The sequence below is a fragment of the Colossoma macropomum genome, unplaced genomic scaffold, assembly GCF_904425465.1.
Source record: "Colossoma macropomum unplaced genomic scaffold, Colossoma_macropomum, whole genome shotgun sequence".
NCBI lineage: Eukaryota > Metazoa > Chordata > Actinopteri > Characiformes > Serrasalmidae > Colossoma > Colossoma macropomum.
In genome coordinates, this window is record NW_023494794.1 from 21389100 (window position 1) to 21410350 (window position 21251).

The window sequence follows — 21251 nt, forward strand, 5'->3', positions numbered from 1 at the left end:
AAAAAGACCTGGATTTTCTAAAACTCAGCAATCAGGTTTTTCAGTGCATATATACGCTTACTCTCATTTCTTTCATTTTTCTTAGTCTGCGCATGTGTGCAAACAGAAGATAGAGCCGCCCTGAAATGAATTGAATGGATTACTGATTTTCTGCAGTTATTAGATTCAGTGCATGTAAACACTCAATGGTAACACTTGAAAGGTCAGTCCAGTGAATTTAGTTGATTTAGGAGCATTAAAACATGTGAAGTTACAGTGCTTACATGGGGGCCCATGTAAATCTTAGTGTTTACACTCAACAGGCTACTGACACTGCACTTATATACACACTCATAGTTTCTCATAACTTTTCATTTCATTTTACAAACCTAAATTCAAAACAGAAAGCAATGATTTATAAATCTACATTGACCTGTATTTGAAAGAAAACAGCACAAATGCAAGATATTTAATAATTTATCTTACTTGTCTTATTTTATCTAACTTCATTATTTTTGGTAAATATATGCTTATTCTGAAATTGATGCCTTCCATCCCAAAAAAGTTGGGACAGAGACATGGAACACTGTAAAATGTTCAAAAACATCTTAAACAGTTGATGGAAAAGCCAAATCCTTTCTGAGCAAAGATGGTAAAGGCTTCCCACTTTGCCTAAAATATATCAGCAAACTAAATTTCCTTACTGAGTGGATGCCAGGTTTTGAGGTATTATACCCCCTATGGTGCATAATAACATAAAAATATTCAGAGAAGCTAGAGAAATCGCTGCACATGAAGGGCAAGGCCGAAAATCACAATTGAATGCCCATCACCTTCGACCCCTCAGAGGCACTGCATTAAAACAGGCAAGTTTCTGTGATGGAGATCACACATAGGTTTGGGAACACTTTGACAAACCATTGTAAATAAACATCATCCCTCGTTGCATCCACAAATGCAAGTTAAGGCTATACTGTGCACAGTGGAAGTCATTTGTCAACAATGTCCTGAAACACAGCAAACCTCTCTGGGGCTAATGAACTGATGGACAGTGGAAACATGTGCTGTGGTCCGACAAGTCAACCTTCCAGAATTTTATGGAACTAATGGACGTTGTGTTCTCCAGGCCAAAGAAGAAAAGGCCCACCCAGGTTGTTACCAGTGTAAAGTATCACATCTACGAAGGCACCATTAATGCTTAACACATGAGCAACATTAGCTGCCCTCTAGACATCTTTTTCGGGAACGCCCATGGTTATTTCAGCATGAAAACAGTCTCAAACTGTCTCCCATTGAAAATGTGGTGCGTTATTAAGCTCGAAATATGACAACGAAGGCCCTGTACAGTTGCACAACTGAAGACTTATGTAACAAAAAATCAGCTTCCAAAACTTGATTATATGGTGTCTCCATTTCTCAAACGATTATTTAGTGTTGTGAACAGGAAAGGCGAAGGGACACTTATTAATGATGGAGTTGTTTAGGCTGTTGGCTATCTTTGAGCCTGTAAGCTAGCTGACAAGCCTAATTCTAGTTAAGAAATAAGTTGCCAGCCCCTCAGTTTAAACAGAAATGGGTTCTTACTTAATCAGTACACTCGTTGGTCCATGCGAGCAGCATGAGAGTCAAACATTATTCCTTTAACAGCGAAGGATTTTTCGTGCCGTGGTGCTGTAATATACAATTCAGTTGTTGTGAGGTGGTCATAGGTGTGCATATATCGTGGATTTTACAATGGCTTTGAATGCGGCTCAGACAATCAGATTTTAGGACTGGAACTATCCTGCCCAAACTTTTTGGAATGGGGTTTGTAATTACTGGAGTCTTAGAGCTTACCATCATATTACCCAAAATACTTAGCTAGTACTTTGGAGTTTGTACCTTACACTTACCTGGTTAATATGTAGAACTTAGGGGACTGTACAAGTAAGTGTTAACTGATGATTAACTATTTTAATCACGGTGATTATGGTGGCATGGTGACCTTAGACATGGTGAACAAACGTCTCAGCTTGTATAACTCTGTGATTGGGCTATAGCTTTCATCAGGTGCCATCATTTTGTTACAAATAATAGTGCAGAAATCCTGCTTACTCTTAAAATGAGCAAGTTTGTTTTAAATACAAAGAGTTCCAACCTGCCCCAATATGCAAGTAGGTTGTTATAGTAGGTAAATACATCTAAGGTAGTACGTTTATAAAGAACATCCACAGCAGGAAACAGAGAAAAGCACTGACATTAAGCCTATTAGTCTATCAAACATTTAAAATACGTAACACTGTGTATAGCTGTGTTAGTTTTCACTGATCGTTAAAGTTGACCTTGCGTTTCTGTAAGAAATTCGCCTGGGCTTTTTGTTCTTTGGTCAGTCTCTCTGCGTTAAGTTATGTGTTACGACCAACTTGTTCTGGTCAGCTATGAGGTTGCAACATTTTTTTAAGCATGTACACTACAGTAAGTCATAGACCCTCCTTAATGTATTGAATTCTTGTCAAAATGGCCATTGAGCACAAGTTCTTCACTTATCCAGAGATATGTCTGATGAGATTAGACAGAAGACAATGCACTTGCATTAGAAAGGTCAAAAGAAAATAAGTGAAAAATAACTTGGTAGACCACTAACCTGTCACCATCAGATAAACAGCTTTCATCTTTGAGAGAGAGGAAAAAAACAGACCCTTTCTGTGAGAAGACAACTCAACGCTATGAATCTGAAAGCATGTGTGGCTGCCAAGAAGCCCTTCTTCAGAAAAGGAAATAAACCAAAAAGAAGAACATTTGCAAATCAAACAAAAAAAGCTGCTGGTGTTCTCAGAACAATGGAATGACCACCTCAGAGTCCAGACGTCAACATCACTGAATGTATTCGGGATTACTTGAATTGTGAGAAGCAGAAAATATAGTCAGCTTCTAAGTTTTCTTTGAGAAACTGAAAGCAAGACTGATTTTTGAAAAGAATGAAATCTGTAATAAAGGTAAAGAGTAGACACACAAATACGGAAAAAAATGTTATTATATTTAGTTGGCTTTTGTGTTATTTTCTGTTAATTATGTGTTTCTGCTTTTTCACTGATGCTGACAATTAGTAACCGGTACTTAATGGCCATTTTGACAGGAAATTAAATTGGGTCGTTCACCCCCAAAAACTAAAGAAGGAGTGGTAGAACAAAGGGCTGATAAAATGTATAATGAGTGTAGAAACAAGGAGGTGGTTTTAATGTTATGGCTGATCGTGTAGCGTCAGCCTGGTGGGCCAACCAGGAGATCTGTGTGCAGCACATGCTTAACTAGTATGTCATTTGATAACAGTTATGAGTGAGAGAATTTGCATTTTAAAAGTTTAGTTATCTGTTTCATTTTTATTGATTCTTCACTTCAATCTGCTGGACAGCGTGCGCGGCCAAATTAAAAATATTTCCACATAATAATGATATGAATTAACATCACGAGCAGATCACACACCATTTTCCCAGAATGTGATCTGCTCATAATATTCCGAGAAGACAGCAGTGCGAAGCGATTTTTTTTTACACCCCCCCCCACCCTATTTACCCCAAGTCGGCACCCCAATTGTATGTTTGAAACTAGAGAAGTTGTAGATTTAGACCACATCAGTTAGAACATATAAGATCAGATAAACTCCAGATGTGAAATTTTACTTTCTTGCCTCAAAATTGGACTTCAAACTTTCAAATATTCAAACTCAGTCAGCTCAGAAGAGTGGTGGGTGTGCACAGCAATGATATCATGGTGAACCTGAAGGTGTTACAACTAAAACATGTTTCAGATGAAGCAATTTTCACACATTCTGCTGTACAACTTTTCATTTGCATCATTTCTTCTTCAATTGCAGAAGAAAGTGATTGCAAGAATAAGCTTATTAGCAGCATCAACGTAACCACTGAGCTGCAGTCTGATGTTCTGCTGCCATGCTACTTTGAAGTCCTCGGATCAGACAAGACTGCAGATATAGCAGCAGTGTGAAGTCAGAGGAACATAACAGCAGATAATCTACTGGAGATCAGACTGCAGGGATGAAGTAATGTTCTGGAATAACAGAGGTGGACGTATTAAGACGTTCCCCAAACTCTCAGAATCTGGAAACTTCTCCATCCTCCTCCGTAATGTACAGCAGTCTGATCTGGGTCTCTACCGCTGTGAGCTGTTTGAGGGACTGAACTGCATGATCGCTTACCAGGAGATAAATCTGAGTAAGTCTGTGAATTACAAATGTAGCCAAGTGTACATGAGCCTATAAAATATAAAACTAGTACTCCCCAATCCCAGATCTACATGCTCAATGTTAAGGTTAAATATCTTTGCTGTGAGAAATACAATCCAATAAAGAACTCTGTAAGTTATACCCAAACTGCTGTACAGTGTGAAATATTAATACAACCTTATTTCAGAAAGTGTTGCTGATAGTTCTCCAGCCTGGCCCATCACACCTGGAGCATTAGGAGGAGGAACCGTGCTGCTTGCTTTACTCATAACCTGTTGCTTTTGTGCAAAATGTGAGTGTCTTTTCTTTACAAGTACTTTCTTTCATTTCAGCATGTGCAACATGTTCATTTCTGATGGGCTACACTGTAAAACCCAGCCAAAGTCACATTATTTTAGATGATTTAGTTTGTTTGTAACACGTACTAATGAGTTTAGCATCATTAAAGCCTTTGTAGCCAAAGTATTACTGACCAGCATACAAACATCTAGTTTATTAACTTATTATGGTAGATAATTATACATGTGAGAAAAAGCTTCCTTAAACTATTAATACTAAATATTATATGTAATATTATAAGAAGAATTATATAATAAAGTTGGCTAAGATTATTCAAGAATATATTCAAGAACAGACAGTGTGAAATATTAATTTGTTTCACAATATACAGCAAAAGTGAGTACACCTCTGTTACTATATCACTAAAATGTTTGGTAAATTACAAATCTTTTCAGTTCAATACCACTTAGTTTTTTTTTTAAAGGAACAAAATAATTAAAACAAATTAATATAAAAATAGAACTCTTTGACCGCTTAAACTGTAATTAAGCGTTCATAGATTAACCTTGTCAGTCGCCAAAAATCAAATCACGTAGCTGATTCAAGACACCACGGTATAAAAACCATGTCACGTTGAATATCTCCATTAACTTTTGTCAAGAGTGCTGGCTTAAAACGCTATGCTAGTTTTGTTTCAAGTTGAAAGCCCAGGTAAAAACAGAGACAGGATAACATAAAACTGGTATGAAAATCATATTTATGCATGTGTAAAAGTATGCCAAATGGGATGGGGCTGTTTTGTGTGTTTTCTGGTTCTAATATGTTGATACAGTGTGTCAAAGTGAAAAAATAACTGTCAGGTGATGTTGTGCTGAAAACAATGATACCAAACATTAGCATGGTAACATTTTTAATGTGGTATATAAAGACAAAATCAAAAGTATTCAAAAACAGCCAAAACAGCTCAAGACTCAAGGGTTAGAAGTAACTGCAGCACATGTCAGTACACTATTTACTAGTGGGGGTTAATTTGTTTGTTTTTCTAATATGATGTCCATTTTTGTTGTTCAAGCCTCCTTGGCATAGATCTACACAAATCTACCCACAAATCTACACAGATATCCTGCCATTCTTCAAAGATTGCACTTTAAGATTGCCCAAATGTGCTCTATAGGATTCGGTCCAGGTGAAATACTTGGCTAGGTGGTGGTTTTTACTTTTCTGCAACCTTTCTTGAAAACAGGAATCATCTTTTCATTCAGTATTTTGGTATACACTCTAGTGTTTGTGATGCTATCTGTAGAATTCACTTCTCCATACCTGCTGAACTCACACACTACACACTACCTACACCATGTTTAACCCTCTAGACCCCAAAAGTGGCCTCTGCCAGCTGCTCTGCATTTCACTATAATGGCTGCGGTGATTTCATGAGGTGAATTCTGAAAACAACAATCACAGCTGTCTTTGACACATATAACAATTTCAATCATTAGATATTTTGATTTTTAATCAAAATATTCCAGTTTTTGATCTGTAACCAAATGCCTTATGAATCACCCAACAAGGACGAGATGTAGCGTTTAAAGTGTTCTGTTTATCAGAGGAGTCTGACAGTATTTTAGCTCCGCTAGACTCCAGCGATGATGTGTAAGTTTAAAAAGAAAAACATATTTTATATAAACACTAGTTATGTCATACTTACTACTTAATCCCTTAACAGGGCCCAAAGTTTTATGACACACTTCTAGGACCTAAGAATAGCTCAACTTTGCTTTTAAATCCCTGTAGTTACAGAAAAATAAGCCTTGATATGTAATAAACCTAGGGCGGCACGGTGGCGCAGTGGGTAGCGCTGTCGCCTCACAGCAAGAATGGCCTGGGTTCGATTCCCGGCCGGGCGACCAGGGTCATTTCTGTGTGGAGTTTGCCTGTTCTCCCCCGTGTCTGCGTGGGTTTCCTCCGGGTTCTCTGGTTTCCTCCCACAGTCCAAAAACATGCAGTCAGGCCAACTGGACATGCTAAAATTGCCCCTAGGTGTGAGTGTGTGACTGTGTATGTCTGTCTGCCCTGCGATGGACTGGCGACCTGTCCAGGGTGTATCCTGCCTTCCGCCCAATGACAGCTGGGATAGGCTCCAGCACCCCACCGCGACCCAGTAGGATAAGTGGTTTAGATGATGTATGTAATAAACCTGGGATTTTAAGGGTTTTAAAATCTCTTACTTTTGTCTTCAGTTCAGTTCAGCTCCAAGAAACAGGACTGCTTTGTGAAATTGTGGCTGGAGAGAATGTTTAGACTAATTACACAGATTTAGCTAAATGGGGATGACACATTGACTTTTATCATATTCATCGCAAAGAAATAATAATGAAGAACTTTATTAGTTGTTGTCAGTTTGTTTCACATCCCTGTTCTTTATTTCCTATATATTCTCATTCTCTGTGAACAGTGGATAGAGTGTGTACAGTGGAAGTGTGTGAATCCACCTAACCTAGTCCTAAACACATGTTACCTCTGTGCCTTTGATAACTGATAGTGTGGCTATTTCAATACTAAAAACTGCTGCATCTGTGTTACAGCTCATGTTAGTTTAGTTTAGTATTAGTTAACCAATGTTTTAGTACCCTTTTCTATCTTTGTATGGTTGTACTATCTACTACTTTTTTCTGTAACTTCCTTGCCATATTGAGCTATGAAGGATTACACCGTCCATAAGACACCAAAATTGAGAAAATTCAGATTTTAGTAGCTGGTTTTCTAGCCATAAATATTTTGGTCAAAGGGGCTAACAGGGCTTAAAAATTTAAATTTTAAATCAATTTAATTTGAAATAGACTGCATCACAGGTGCACTCACTTTTGGTTTAGTTTCTCAGTAATTTCAGTATGGTCTGTCTAACCTGTCTAATCATAAATTAAAATGAATGTTGATTTATTTTAATAAAATCCTAGTTTATGCCATTTGATATATTGACCAGGGGTGTACTTTTTGTGTATACTGTATTTGGCATTTGCTTCACTATCATTTTTTCAGGTAGAAGAAATGCCAGCTATAAGACTGCCTGCAGTAACTTACACCTTTTCAACAAGCACAGTGCAGACCGTAAGTAATTTTTGTTGTTCTGTACTCCAGCATATGTGATCTGAAACACCTGTATTTTTATAGTGTTGAATGAGTTTTCAGTCTGATTTTGTGACTTACTTGCTTTTCTACAGACCTAAAAGACCACATTCACTATTCTCTGGCCTGTGACAAGACATTTTTGGTAGCAACTTTGTGTTTTCTTGAGATACTGAGTTATTTCACAAGATAACCAATGTAAAAATATAATCCTACTGCTGTCACTGCAAAAATTGTGACTTTGGCAAGTGAAATGATCTTAAATCTAGTCAATATACCTAATATTCTTCATTTTGAGATTGGTGTGAGCTTAGCATCATTATTTCTAGATAATACATAACACAGTTTTGATATGCACTATGGCATATTACCTAAATGAAACAAGCATCAGGGAAGATTTCTAAGCTAGTGTCATGCCTCCCGTCGGCTTAGCAGAGACTAACACTCTTCACCCCATTCAGAACTCCAACTCCCAGAATCCTCTGGGGTTTCACCTGACTCTCAACCATAAACCTACCCACACTCCCGTTCACCTGATTGTTGACACCTGTTCTATTGCCTCTATAAACTGTTTGTGTCCGTAGCCTCATTGCGAAGTGTCCTATCAGTCTACTGTGCATTACCAAGACCTCCAGCTCGTGTTCTTTCATTCTGATTTAGCTTAGCCTTCATTGCCCCATTTGCCTGCGTATGGACCATTGCTTGTTTTCTTACTGCAATTCTGGATTGGCCCTTATTTAACATGATAACCGCAGCTTACTCTGTGAGTGTCTGACACTTTCAAAAGCGTCACAGCTAGCTGAGCATTTTTTTTTTTAACTCCATGATAGGTGGAGGTTTTGGGAGGGGAGAGTAAGGCATTGTTAAAGCTGCACTTTTACAAATGTTAAAATCAAAAGAATTATCATTATTGGGTTTCTTTCTAAGTAAAAAACGAAACACTAAAATATGGTGTGTGTGTGTGCTGCTGCGAGTCACCCTGCAAAGCCTGAAATAATAATTTAAAATTCAGAGGTTTCAGGTCAGATTTCAGATTTCTAGAGTTTTTCGGACCACATCAAACGTCTTAACGTATTATTGTCACATGCACAGATACAAAACGAAGTTCCGCCTTGATGTAATATAGTTAAATAGGTATCTAGCACCTGACAGTTATGCTCTCTTGGCTGAAAGCATACTTGCTCCAAGAGAGAATTCCAAAGTGGAACACTGAAAGAGGGCTGGTGGCTAAAACCACAGTGCATAGCTTATTCCCTTTTGGGATGTACCTCATTATCTAAGGCACCATCCTAATGCTTTTCCAATGTTTTGTCTTTTGTTGACATGAATCCGTCTTGAATGTTTACTGGTATGCTGTACATTTTTACTCAATCAGGGAAAGTGTGTGGCACCATGGAAATCTGGAGCAGCACCCTAACTTCTGTAATATGACATTAAAGTGTCTGTGCTCACCACAACAGAAACACACCTGCCTAGGCTTCAACCCAGACCTTGTGGTCTCAGCTCCATGACAGAGAGGAAGCGCTCCTTCTTTCCATTATATAATGCCCATAAAATAACTTTCCCTTTTAACAACGCTTTTTTTAGTTTTTTGAGTGTTTTACCAGCGACAGTAAAAAGAAAGAGACTGAACAGTGGTTGAAATATGAATGGAAAATCTTGTGACATTCAACGTGTCATCTGTTTGCAGAGAAAGTCTCGCCCTTCAAGAAACACAGTCAGTCACATTGCTGGTCAATTTGTGAGGAAAGCCCCCCCAGCTGTGTTCATGAGGTGCTTAGCATCTAAAAAACAACTTTGTAGCCTGCTGTGTGATGACCTGCTGCCTTCTTGAGATCAGAGAATGTGCAGTGAACGCATGAAGTTTTGAATGAAGTTTTTCCTCTTTTTGTTGTGCTTTCTTTTGAGTTTCCTGGTTTCTTTGCTCTGTGGTTTGAAATCATCGTTTTATAAGAAGACGGTCTGTGTCATGTTAGTGCTCGACATCCTTTTTCACACGTGAAACTGCACCTTGTTTTTGCAGCAGGGGATGTGGCCATTTTTCTGGCTTTGCACTTGCCATGTTATTTCTTTTACAAATGTGGGTACAACTGACACCAGTTCCTGGTTGAGACTCTCAGCAATGGAATGCATTTTACCGTTGTTACCTTTGCATATTTATTTATTTAACTCACATGCATTTTGCTGCTGATTTCACTGACATTACCAAGAGCAGGATAATGCAGTGTTGTATCCTTATATTCTATATATAACTTTCATATGTAACTTTTATTTTTTTCCTGTAACAAGATAGGATGCTTGGGTTCCTCTGCAAGAGATTTTGTGCATAATGTATTTCCAAATAATGGAAACCTAAAAATAGCTCAACCAGTTTGAAATAGGATTGAGAACATACAGTTTTTAGTTTAGAAGCGATTTTGAAATGTGTAGTTTCAAAAATGCATACAAATAAAAAAGAACTTCAGCTCTTTTGGGAATATATTAACACAAAGCTGTTTGAATTGAAATGCAACATTATTATTAGTGATTTTTTGCGCCCGGTTAATATTTCAGCTCAGTTCAGTCATTCTGTGAGCAAATAAACTGAATATTTAAGATGCAATTTAAGATACAATTAAGAACCAATTAAGAATTTTAGAAAATGGAATTTTGCATAATAGCAAGAATTTGATGCAATTCTTAAAGCATTTGCTTGAATTCTCTCATGGACACCCATGATAGCTTTATTCAATACTGAAATGCAGGTAAATTGTATTCATAAATGGATCATGGAAAACAGATGGGAAGTATACACTATAAAATGGTAACCTTAAGATGACCAGTTTTCATTTTCAACTCAAATATATGCTTTGAATGAACGAATGTTCAACCCAGTTCAATTCACACTGAAAAAAAGTTGAATTTACATGATTCAAATATGTCCATCAACTTAAATTAAGTAAGTTAATGAAGTTACATAGTAAATATGCTGATGTAACATTTCATTCATGTGGAGCCAGTACATCAAATCATGTCAATTTAAAGCAACCTTTTTCAGCGCACCTTACAGAGAGTAGGGAGCCATTTGAGATTCAGCCCTTGTGTTGTAAAGTTACTTATTTGGAGATTTGGATGAAGGTTTTGTTCTGACTGACAAAACAGCAAGCTGCCGTAGCATAGGCCTATTACAATGCAGGCCACTTCTGAAGGGCCCACTAGGCCTTGTTGCTGCAAAAGCTGAGCAAACTCTTACAGACATGAAAACACTAAGATCACAGGTGGGAGTTAAGTGTCAGATAAACTGTTCTTTTCATTTCAGTTTAGGATCATTCTGCAGTTTTCATAAAGACCCTTTAGCTAATCTAAATGTCTGCCTACACCAGACAATACATACACAACGTTTCGAGGCACATTCACCTCTTTCATAAATGTTGTGAAGTGCAAACATACATTACAACACCGTCAACAGGAGTGAGACGGTGCTATGCAGGAGGTGAGACCAGGGTGTTAGTTTGCTTATAATGCACCTGGCTGGCTCTTTCTTAGCTCTGTTTTGCCTGGTTTAGACTTTTCATTTAGATTAAAATGCAAAAAAACAATAGAAGCTTGTGCTGTGATTGGAAAAGAACATCATTAACTAAGTTCCAACTGATAAAACATGAAAGTAGCTGTTTTCTGATGTTGCGACTTTAAGGTCTTCATTCTAAAAGAAAGTTTTTGTCTGTAAGTAGTTATTTCATTTATTATTTATCTTCGCTGCATAGAATGTACTATGTTATTGAAGCAGATCGCATTTTTCATGCTTTTGTCATTAATTGTTCTCACCTACAGCAGTGAATATATTAGTGTATGTCAAGTGTCTTTGCATTAAAAAGGTATTGCGTAATAGTAGTTGTCACATCTGCTTCAGACAATTTCAGGAAGTGACTGAGAGCAAAAGAACTGCATCACGTGGTTGTCATTACTTTCCAAGAGACACTTGCAGTAGTCTGGAAGTCGCAGATGTAAAATGGCTTTGAACCGTATCATGTTCATTACTGTGTGCATGCTCCCACTTTTACCCTGTTTCACAGGTAAGTGGCTGTCTTATTAAATTTGAGCTGCATTTAAGAACAGTGTGTATTCCTGTAACACATTCTAAACATATTTATGTTAATTGTGGTTCTGTTCTTGAATCTGATTCTAAAGCAGATTGATTTTAGTAAAAGAAGCCATGTTTCACATGTTCTACTGTAATGTTTTTTCTCATTCTCTACCTTCAATCTTCAATTGCAGTTGAAAGTAAATGCAAAAACAAACTTATCAGCAGCATCAATGTAACCACTGAGCTGCAGTCTGATGTTCTTCTGCCGTGTAACTTTGAAGCGACCCTCCTTGGATCAAACCAGACTGCAGATATAGCAGCAGTGTGGAGTCAGAGGACTATACCAGCAGATAATCTAGTGGAGATCAGTCTGCAGGGTGAAGTAATGTTCTGGAATAACAGAGGTGGACGTATTAAGACGTTCCCCAAACTCTCAGAATCTGGAAACTTCTCCATCCTCCTCCGTAATGTACAGCAGTCTGATCTGGATCTCTACCGCTGTGAGCTGCATGAGGGAATCAACTGCATGATCGCTTATCAGGAGATTAATCTGAGTAAGTCTGAACACTACTGTTCAGTTGCCTTAAAAGGAAAGGAGAAAATGTTCCCCTTAAGATTAATGTCTATGTACTGTAAAGATAAATCACATCTGTGCTGAAGTTTAGAATGTATAGGATGATGATGATGATACACACAGTTAGAGTGTGAAACAGCACTGGAACAAAAGTTGACCTTGTAATTACAGCACAAAAATAAAATTGTCATCTTGCCACACAACTGGGTTCCAGATGCCCCCCATCCCAGCAAATCTTGCATCAATCGCATATGAGTTTCACAGAATGTATTATATATCTAATCATTCTTAGCTTATGCATTTTTCAACAACTGTTGTTAATCAACTGTGATATCAGACAATTAAACTAAATATACTAAAGAAAAACAGGTATCTCCAAAAAAGTAACTTTACAGGAGAAAACACTCTTACCTTTCAATGTAAATTTATGTAAAGAGATTTTGTTCCAAGTGATTTTAGAGCATTTCTATTGGTCCATTAATCATGACATTTTCACACAATGTAAAGGACAGCTGGTGTGTTGAAATGATTAGAAAAATAAAAAACAAAAATGGAGATACATGGTTTGCTTTAGACAACAATATATTTAAATGAAAACAAATAACATCTTACACCTTAATGATTCCACGTCCTTTGAAATATGAATTTGATTTATGAATTTTAAAGTCACCGTGGTTACATTAACTGCATATTGATATGAATATTGATTTAATGGTATTATTATGGTTATTATTATTATCATCATTTTTAGGAATAATAGTAGTAGTATGGTATCAATATTAGCATTACCTATTTAAACAAAGCCATAGCATTCAACTTGTTGACTTTGTCATGAAAATTTCTCGAAATAATATTTTTGATGAATCCCAGTAATTTAGTAATCCAGATGAAGTTTTAGAATAAGTTAGAACATAAACATTCAGTATACATTATCTCATGTGTTGAGATTAGATCTGGCATTAGAATTAAAACAGCAAGGAACATTTTAGATGTTAGGTTTCTGTTGTAAAAATCCTGCTTGTACTATACAGCGTGAAATATTATACCCTTATTCCAGAATCTATAGGAGCTGTTTCTGAGGGTTTTCTGAGCTTGCCCATCACAGCCGGAGCATTAGGAGGGGGCATTATTCTTCTTGGTCTACTTATAATCAGTTACTTCTGTGCAAAACGTAAGTCCGTCATTTTTTTACAAGCACGCATGTGCACTCATTTCTTAGAAGCTGTATGGAGAAGTTCATGTTCTCTTTTGAATTGTCCAAAATGGCTTGTGACTAAAAGTGAAAAACACAAGTATCTTAAATTACTTGCATACGTATTAATTACTTAAATACGTATTAAATGCATTTAAGTGCTTTTTTTGAACAACTTAAGTTTAAATGGGATTTAACTATGTAATCAATAGACATAACTGTTATTACACTTAGAACATATTATAAATACACAACAGGATGTACATATAGACTTCAATTTACACGTTATTTATTGAGTTATACTGTAACTAAAATGCATTGAAAGTAAACATAAGTATATACTTAAATATTCTATTAGGACTAACTAAACACAGCTTATATGGACTTAAATTATATTTAAGTAATGGTGAAATCCATCTTCTATGCCTACAAGTGCTTTTCTGTTCTAAACTGGAACAACTTATGTTGTAATGAAGTTAACTTAAGCTCTACTACATTTAAAACATTTTAAAATCTATACTCTGGTGTGTACTGACACCCATATTTGATCGCTAGGTTTAGCTGTATAGCAACAAAAATGCAACAAAAATGTGCTAAAGCAAATTCCCTGCTTTAAAACATATTTCTAAATACTGCACTTAAGTTGATGCTTCAGTATGTAAAGAAATACTTTTATTCAGGTGTATTTCCACTAAACATAATAAAGCATAATTTAAAATACAGTATATTATATAGTAAATACAATGTACTTCACTTATACTGTAGACATACTAAAGTATGCTTCTTATTCACAAGGGTAGTTCTGGGTCCGCCATATAAAAGCGGAGTTTCATAGTTTGAACAACAATTACTTTCTCTCAATTTTGCTAAAAAGTAGTAATATAAAATCTGTTTTCCTATTTTACTGTGGAAAAAGGGTCTTTTACTTTAAAAGGACAAATACTTTATGACATCACACATTATGACCAAAAATTCTTATTACGATGTCATTATTACTATACATTTCAAATTCCAATTGAAATTGTATTAATTTCCAATATTTGTAAACATTAGTTTGTACATTTTACTAAGTATAAGTTGGAATTGTTTGGTCTTGTTTTCAATAAAAGGATGTTTTTAGAGAAAAATTCGATTTTATGGTGCTTTTTTTTTTAGATTTTATGGTGCTGTGCTAAGATTGCACATTGCTGCGATTATACATATATATATATATAATTTTTTTAAACGTTTACATTATTTAAGCAAAAGCTGTCACCATCATAACAGCATGAAATTAAACACAAATAAAGGAATCAGTAGCTAAATTTTTATGACTAAAATGTAACTCAGTGAATGGTAGATTACAATCCTCATGGATATACTTGAGCAGAAGTAAAAGTATCATTTGAAAATATTCACAAAAATACAAATTCATTAGAATTTTACTTGAATGCATATAAATTAGTAAGTGCAACTAAACACTACCCACCTCTGTTCAGGGCAGTAGGTTTCTTAAACCTTAAGCATTCACAATGAAGAGTTATTTAGTAATGTACTGACTAAGCTTGTGGAAAAAAAAACATCTGTCTGTTTTCCCCTAATAAAATAAATATGCTTCTAAATTTAAAAAAAATGCAATGTATTGAATATATACAGTGCAGAAGTTTTCAGCACCTATGAACAATGTTTAAAAGTAGTTATTTTGGGAATAAGTTTGTTTTTGCCAGTAAAAGCACCATTTAACATTAGAATAAATACAAATAAACATAAATGCAGTGAACATTACAAGCTAAAAAAAAAGTTGGCTAAAAAATTATTCAACATTTTAACTTATAAAAGTAAGCAACCTGGTTGCCTAAAAATGTTGACTATTGAACCTCACACAAAAAAATGAACATAATGCAAGACACAGATTATTTTTTTAGTTGAATAAGTTTTTAAGGTTTGGTTCCTGACTTCCACGCTGCACTCCAGTCAGTGCATTTTAATTAAAGTGTAATGAAGAACTGATTAGATAAATGATGATTTACTGTAACGAAGGACTGATTAGATGAAGTAGGTATTAGATGTTAATTGTGAATACTGGCTTCCTCAAGACGATATTTGTAAATAGTTATACTAACACAATGAAAGACATCGAATGACAATAGATTGTTTATGTCTTTATATTAATTTGAGTGTTTTTTGAACAAACACATGCATACTGTCCAGATACACAGAAATGTCCACATAGGACTGTTGAAACTGAGATAGGAACTGTGTGGATTACTATTATTATTGTTATTAATAGTAGTAGTAGCAGTATTTATGATGCTCTTCACTATTTCCTTTTTTTCATTTTTGCAGGTAGCAGAAATTCTAGCGACAAGACAGTCTGCAGTAAGTTGCATCCTTCTGAGCCGTTGCACTCTGCAGAGCGTAAGTGACTGAACAGTAGCAGTTTCTGTGGCTCAGTACTTCAGCACACACAGTTTGAAATGAAACCGTGTCTATAAGTATGAAGCGCAGAATGTAGACTCTGAGTGGATTAATATCTATAGTAATATATTCATGCTGTAAGTACCCATGCTGCATCTCTGTTTCTTATACAGTCATATGCAAAGGTTTGGTCACGCTTTGTTGATTTTCTAAGTGAAAATAAGTGAACACATCCTCTACAGAGAACACACTTCTGCACTTTCAATGCACGGTTACTGTTTATTTATGGAATTAAACATATTGAAGAAAAAATAAAACCTAAAATGCGGCCTGTGCAAAAGTTATGGCAAATTGTAGATTTATCATTTTATTTTTTCAGTATGTTAAATTCAGCAAATAAATACAAATTCATCAGCATTTGACGATACGTCTATTCGAGCCTTTGCATGCAAAAATTTAAAATTTCTAAAACTTGATTGATAAAAGAACAATGCAATGCATTTGCTGAAAGAAATATTAAATAAAAGAACAAAATAAAATAAAATAAAACACATACACAGAAGCAAGGTTGCACTGGTGTTCATTTGGCAGACCATGGCAGTCGATGATAGGAGAAAAACTGTTAAACAGACCTTTAAAACATGCAGAAAAACTGTTAAACAGAATTTCAAAATATGCAGAAAAACTGTTAAACAGAATTTCAAAATATGCAGAAAAACTGTTAAACAGAATTTTAAAATATGCAGAAAAACTGTTAAACAGAATTTCAAAATATGCAGAAAAACTGTTAAACAGAATTTTAAAATATGCAGAAAAACTGTTAAACAGAATTTCAAAATATGCAGAAAAACTGTTAAACAGAATTTTAAAATATGCAGAAAAACTGTTAAACAGAACTTTAAAATATGCAGAAAAACTGTTAAACAGGTTATACGATCTACACACAGGTGTGTTAAAGGTCACATTAAAAGAAGACCAGAAGTAGAACATCACTGGTCAGCCTCAAAGACAGAACAGTCAACCTAAAACAGGGGAGAGTGTAACACAGATTAAACAGATTCAAGTTAAACATGCTTCTGGTCACTCTCTCGTAATCCCACAGCAACGTCATCTGTGAACTTTCACCTGCAATCAGTCCGAAAGCAAACATTCTGCATGTTAATCACAGTCATTGTTTCAAATCCACACTGCCAAAACAGCAAAAACTGTGTTACTGTCCAGTTACAGACCCTGCACTGTATACTTACTCTGTGTACTATGTACTGTAAACAAGTACTTGTACTATTTACTTACACTGTATACTATTAGTGGGCGATATACCAGTTTATCGGTCTTCTTGAAGGGGATTTCTTTCTAAATATCTGCATATTTCAATGGTTGAGATAACAAAGTAAGTCAGAGTGGTTTGATGTGAAATGGTTCACTGTAGAGAAACTTACCAACTCAGATTTCTTTACAGTGGTGGTGACAGGAACCAGGGGTCACAGTGTCTACAACACAAATATAGCCTATATACATTTTAGGCCAAAATCTCCAAACTATCCTAAAACAATTACCTCATATACCTTATATAACTAATCAGTTGTCAGAAGAGAGAGAACAACTGATTAAACAAGTGAAGGGGTGCTTCTGCTTTACTGGAATGAAGACCTTTAACCACACCAGCCCTCTGCAGATAAGATCAACGGCCCTTGTTCTACAGGCAAGAGGCAAAGCAGACACTCCATCCCTAAAACTGACCCTCATGCATGAAAGCTCTGTTGCAGTTTTTGCAGAGATGTGGTTACTGCATCTGGTTTAAGACGTGCTTCAGCTACATGACTGTGTTCTCATGGGAAAAAGAGAAACAGCAAAGACAAAAGACTGAGACACCTAAGACCATTAATTCACCAGACTGAACTCAAACACCACAACAAAATTTAATATTAATATTTAATAGTAAAATAATTAATAGTGAGTGTGTAAGTAAATAGCAGGGGAAAACCCCAAATAAGCCCACCTAAATCTAAGTAAACAGATTTTACTTATGAATTTCAGTTTTTACTGATATACAGTTGTATGCATATGTTTGGGCACCCCTGGCAAAATTATATATTTTGTTGATTATTGAAGTAAAAAGAAGTAAACACAACCTGTTATTTAGAAAATAACAGTTTTCTGCAAATGTTTATGCATAGTTATTTTATATTTGATTTCCTTAACAAATAGAAAGAATATGAATAGTAATTGTGGCATTTACAACTGTACAGTCCACTCACTGTTTCATTACAGAAAAATTATTTATTTTAATCACTGAGATGCTTATGAACAGCAATGCTTTTGAGGAGGACTAATAAAATTTAAACAGGGAATCTTGATTAATCTTGATTGTTCCCAAATCAGCTAATTGACAGGTTGAGTATTTTTAGTAATATTTTCAGTCAACTGTCCATCCACTAATAACAGTTATTTATTTCTTATGCATTCATTTATTTGTTTACATTTACAAATCTGTAGGTATCTCTGAAAGTGGATGTTCTGACCAGGTAGTCTGTGTATAAGTTTAAGTGTAGTTCTGTTTTATTTAATGTGTTACTTACATGCATCAGTCACACACTGAGTACTGAAGAACAAAAACAGATGCATTCCTAGAAATAAAATATCCTCCAGGACATACTTTAACATTTGTAATGTGATTGTACTCAAAAAAGAAACTTTGAGCACTCCTAGTTTTGCTGATTTTGAGTTAATACATCCTCTACAAAGAACACAATTCTGCATATTTAAATGCACAGTTACTATTTATTAGTTGAATTTAACTTACTGTAAAAATTAAAGCATAAAATGTGGCCTGTGTAAAACACATTTTATATTTTTTCCAATGAACAACATATAAACAGAAACTGTGCACTGAAATTTGCAGAAAATGCCATATTTAAGTTTGTTCCCTAAAGAGGATGTGTTAACGTATCACTTAGAAAATCAACAAAACATGTAATTTTGAGTTTGTGGGTGTTCAAACTTTACATTTGACTTTGGAAACTCGCTTACAACTGAACACATTAGGTTTCTATTCAAGCTGTATTGACAAATAACATGGAAATGGATTAGTGCGCGTATTAGGGCTGCAGTGTAAAGTAGGAATTCCAGCATTTTCTGTAAATACACATAAAACAAATGATCAATTAATTGAAAATTCTTACCCTCTGTCTAAATTAGAAATGTAATAATGCCAATTTCATTCTAGTAATTAAAGTTTTTTGTCTGGTTTAGCCATGACAGTGTTCCTTGTGTGTACTTATGTACATGCCTTTAGACTGATGGAGAATGTGTTGTATATGGTTCTATATAGCAAGTAAGAGTTCTTCTGTTGACAACAGCAGAACCCTTTTTGGTGCTATGTAGAACACTTTTCAAAAAAGTATTACATAGAGCCATATACAATACATTCTCCATCATTTAAGCATGCAAATGGCTCTGTGAGTGTTCACGGTTCTATATACACTACTGCTTTTACTAAAGAGCCCTGAAAAAACATCTTTTTTCAACAGGTGTTTTTTTTTACTGTTTCTTTAAAATTTAAATATGTGAATAACCTCTGTACCTCTGTTCCAATTTCAACATAAATGGGCAGAAATAAAATAAAATGCTGTAGCTTCAAGAGGTGGATATATGCAAATGCATTGGACTGGTTTTTGTGATGCCTCTATTTGAAACTTCCATGATGTGGAGACTTTAATGTGTGCCCTTTTTGTTTGCAGCCAGTTGGAGATCAGCAGATTAACTTTTATTAAGCCTGTTTAACGCAGGCTACGTCTTGTGACTCTAAATCTTTTAACACTAACTTCTCTTTGTGTAATTTTTCTTCATTAGAAAATACACTTAATAACTCAATATATAACACTGTCCTTTATCAAGAACAAAGCAGCAGAGCCAGAGAAGAGGAAGGTAAGAATCAGCATGAACTGAATTCTGAAAGTAAGTTACATGTGATGATGCCACTTAAACATGTCTCATTTTTCCTTTCTAAGGGATTTCACCTGATACCGTAGTGTACGCCACCGTCAAGAAAGGAAAGGGAGCACCAAAAGAGAGAAACCAGACAGAAGAGGTTATATACTCACACATAGTTTTTACCACAAAGGATTAAAGGCATCTGTACATAACAGTCCAGTTAATAGTCCTTTCACTTCTGATGTATTTGTAAAGGTACATGCAGGTGTTCCAGATGTGTACAAAATAAATACACCTTTCGTTCACATGCACTCAGCACTTTGTATTTTTATTCTGCTAGTTAGTCACTCTTCTTCTGCAGCCCTGGTGGTCTGCCACCAGGGGGAGATACACGTACTTAAAAGAAGTTCATTTTGTTTCAACCGTCTTAAATAAATTAATAAAATCCAGAAGCAAAATGTTAATTGTGAAAATGTCCAACATGTTGCAAATACAAATAATGACAATAAACTTAAACATAATTTTCTAAAAATAATACTGCTCATTTTCATTCTTTTTGATATAAATACATTCCTCTTTTTGCCATTCTTTCTTTTATTTTTTTTTCTATTTGTAGAGTTTTTACTTATGGAATCGCTCTTTTGCTTCTGACTTTTGGTACATTTTCACCTGGTTGCTTTTCTGCAAACAACAGTAGGGCATTACACATTATCAGTGAAAACACGAACGGAGCACTGAACCGGGAGACAGAGGAGAATTTAATATCATCAGCCAAGAAATGGGTAAAATATGGACATTTCAACAAGACAATGACCCCAAACATACATCCAAAATAACTCAAGACAGGTTTATTTTGAAGGTAAAGGTGCTTGTGGCCTACCAAACCCCCTGACTTGAATCTCACTGACAATTTAATGAATGAATTTAATGAATTTTAAAATTGTAAATCCATTTGGTTTTCCAAGAGAAATGGGCCAAAAATGAACCACAATGCAATAAAAAGCTAATGGCATCATACTGTAGACTTCATGAAGCTGCAGTTGACAACAATGGATTTGCCCATTGCACCTTAAATGATTTAGCAGTTCAGATGCCTGGGTGGGCGGTAGCATGCAAGTGCTGCACTATTTAAGTTGGAATGGAAATTTGAATAGGAAGCTAACATTAGCCTTGAGAGATTAGATTAAATTCACCACGACTGTGTAAATCCGGCCACAATATCATCCAATCTGGTTCTGGCTGACACAACAGACAGTGCTCTATAGAGTTGATCACATTTGCATCAAGTCTTCAGTTTGTTATCAAGTGCCAGTGCTTGAATTTGAAGTTCTAGTTGCATTAAAAGATGTATATTTACTGGGGACATTTAAAAGCATATCTGTCCCTTAAGTATGTCATTTTCTACCCATCCAAAGCCATAAACAAATTTTGTTCTTACAATGCTCTGATACTACAAATGCCGGCATGGGCTCTGTGCAAATATCAAAGA

The 21251-nt window shown here is 35.5% G+C and overlaps 1 protein-coding gene across 1 annotated transcript; it reads left to right on the forward strand.

The window, feature by feature from the left end:
- The first annotated feature begins 11542 nt into the window (after positions 1 to 11542).
- On the forward strand, positions 11543 to 19958 carry LOC118815100. Its single transcript, XM_036581032.1, has 5 exons — positions 11543 to 12220; positions 13298 to 13411; positions 15758 to 15790; positions 19682 to 19756; positions 19840 to 19958. The coding sequence occupies exons 1-5, from the start codon at positions 11818 to 11820 to the stop codon at positions 19956 to 19958; spliced, it is 744 nt and encodes a 247-aa protein (XP_036436925.1). The 5' UTR covers positions 11543 to 11817.
- Positions 19959 to 21251: the final 1293 nt, after the last annotated feature.

Bases quoted from the DNA above. Each gene is read 5' to 3' on its own strand.
- LOC118815100 (XM_036581032.1), top strand. From the start codon at position 11,818: ATGTTTTTTCTCATTCTCTACCTTCAATCTTCAATTGCAGTTGAAAGT. The intron at 12,221-13,297 runs GTAAGTCTGAAC...CCCTTATTCCAG, and splicing joins TTATCAGGAGATTAATCTGA to AATCTATAGGAGCTGTTTCT. The intron at 13,412-15,757 runs GTAAGTCCGTCA...TCATTTTTGCAG, and splicing joins CAGTTACTTCTGTGCAAAAC to GTAGCAGAAATTCTAGCGAC.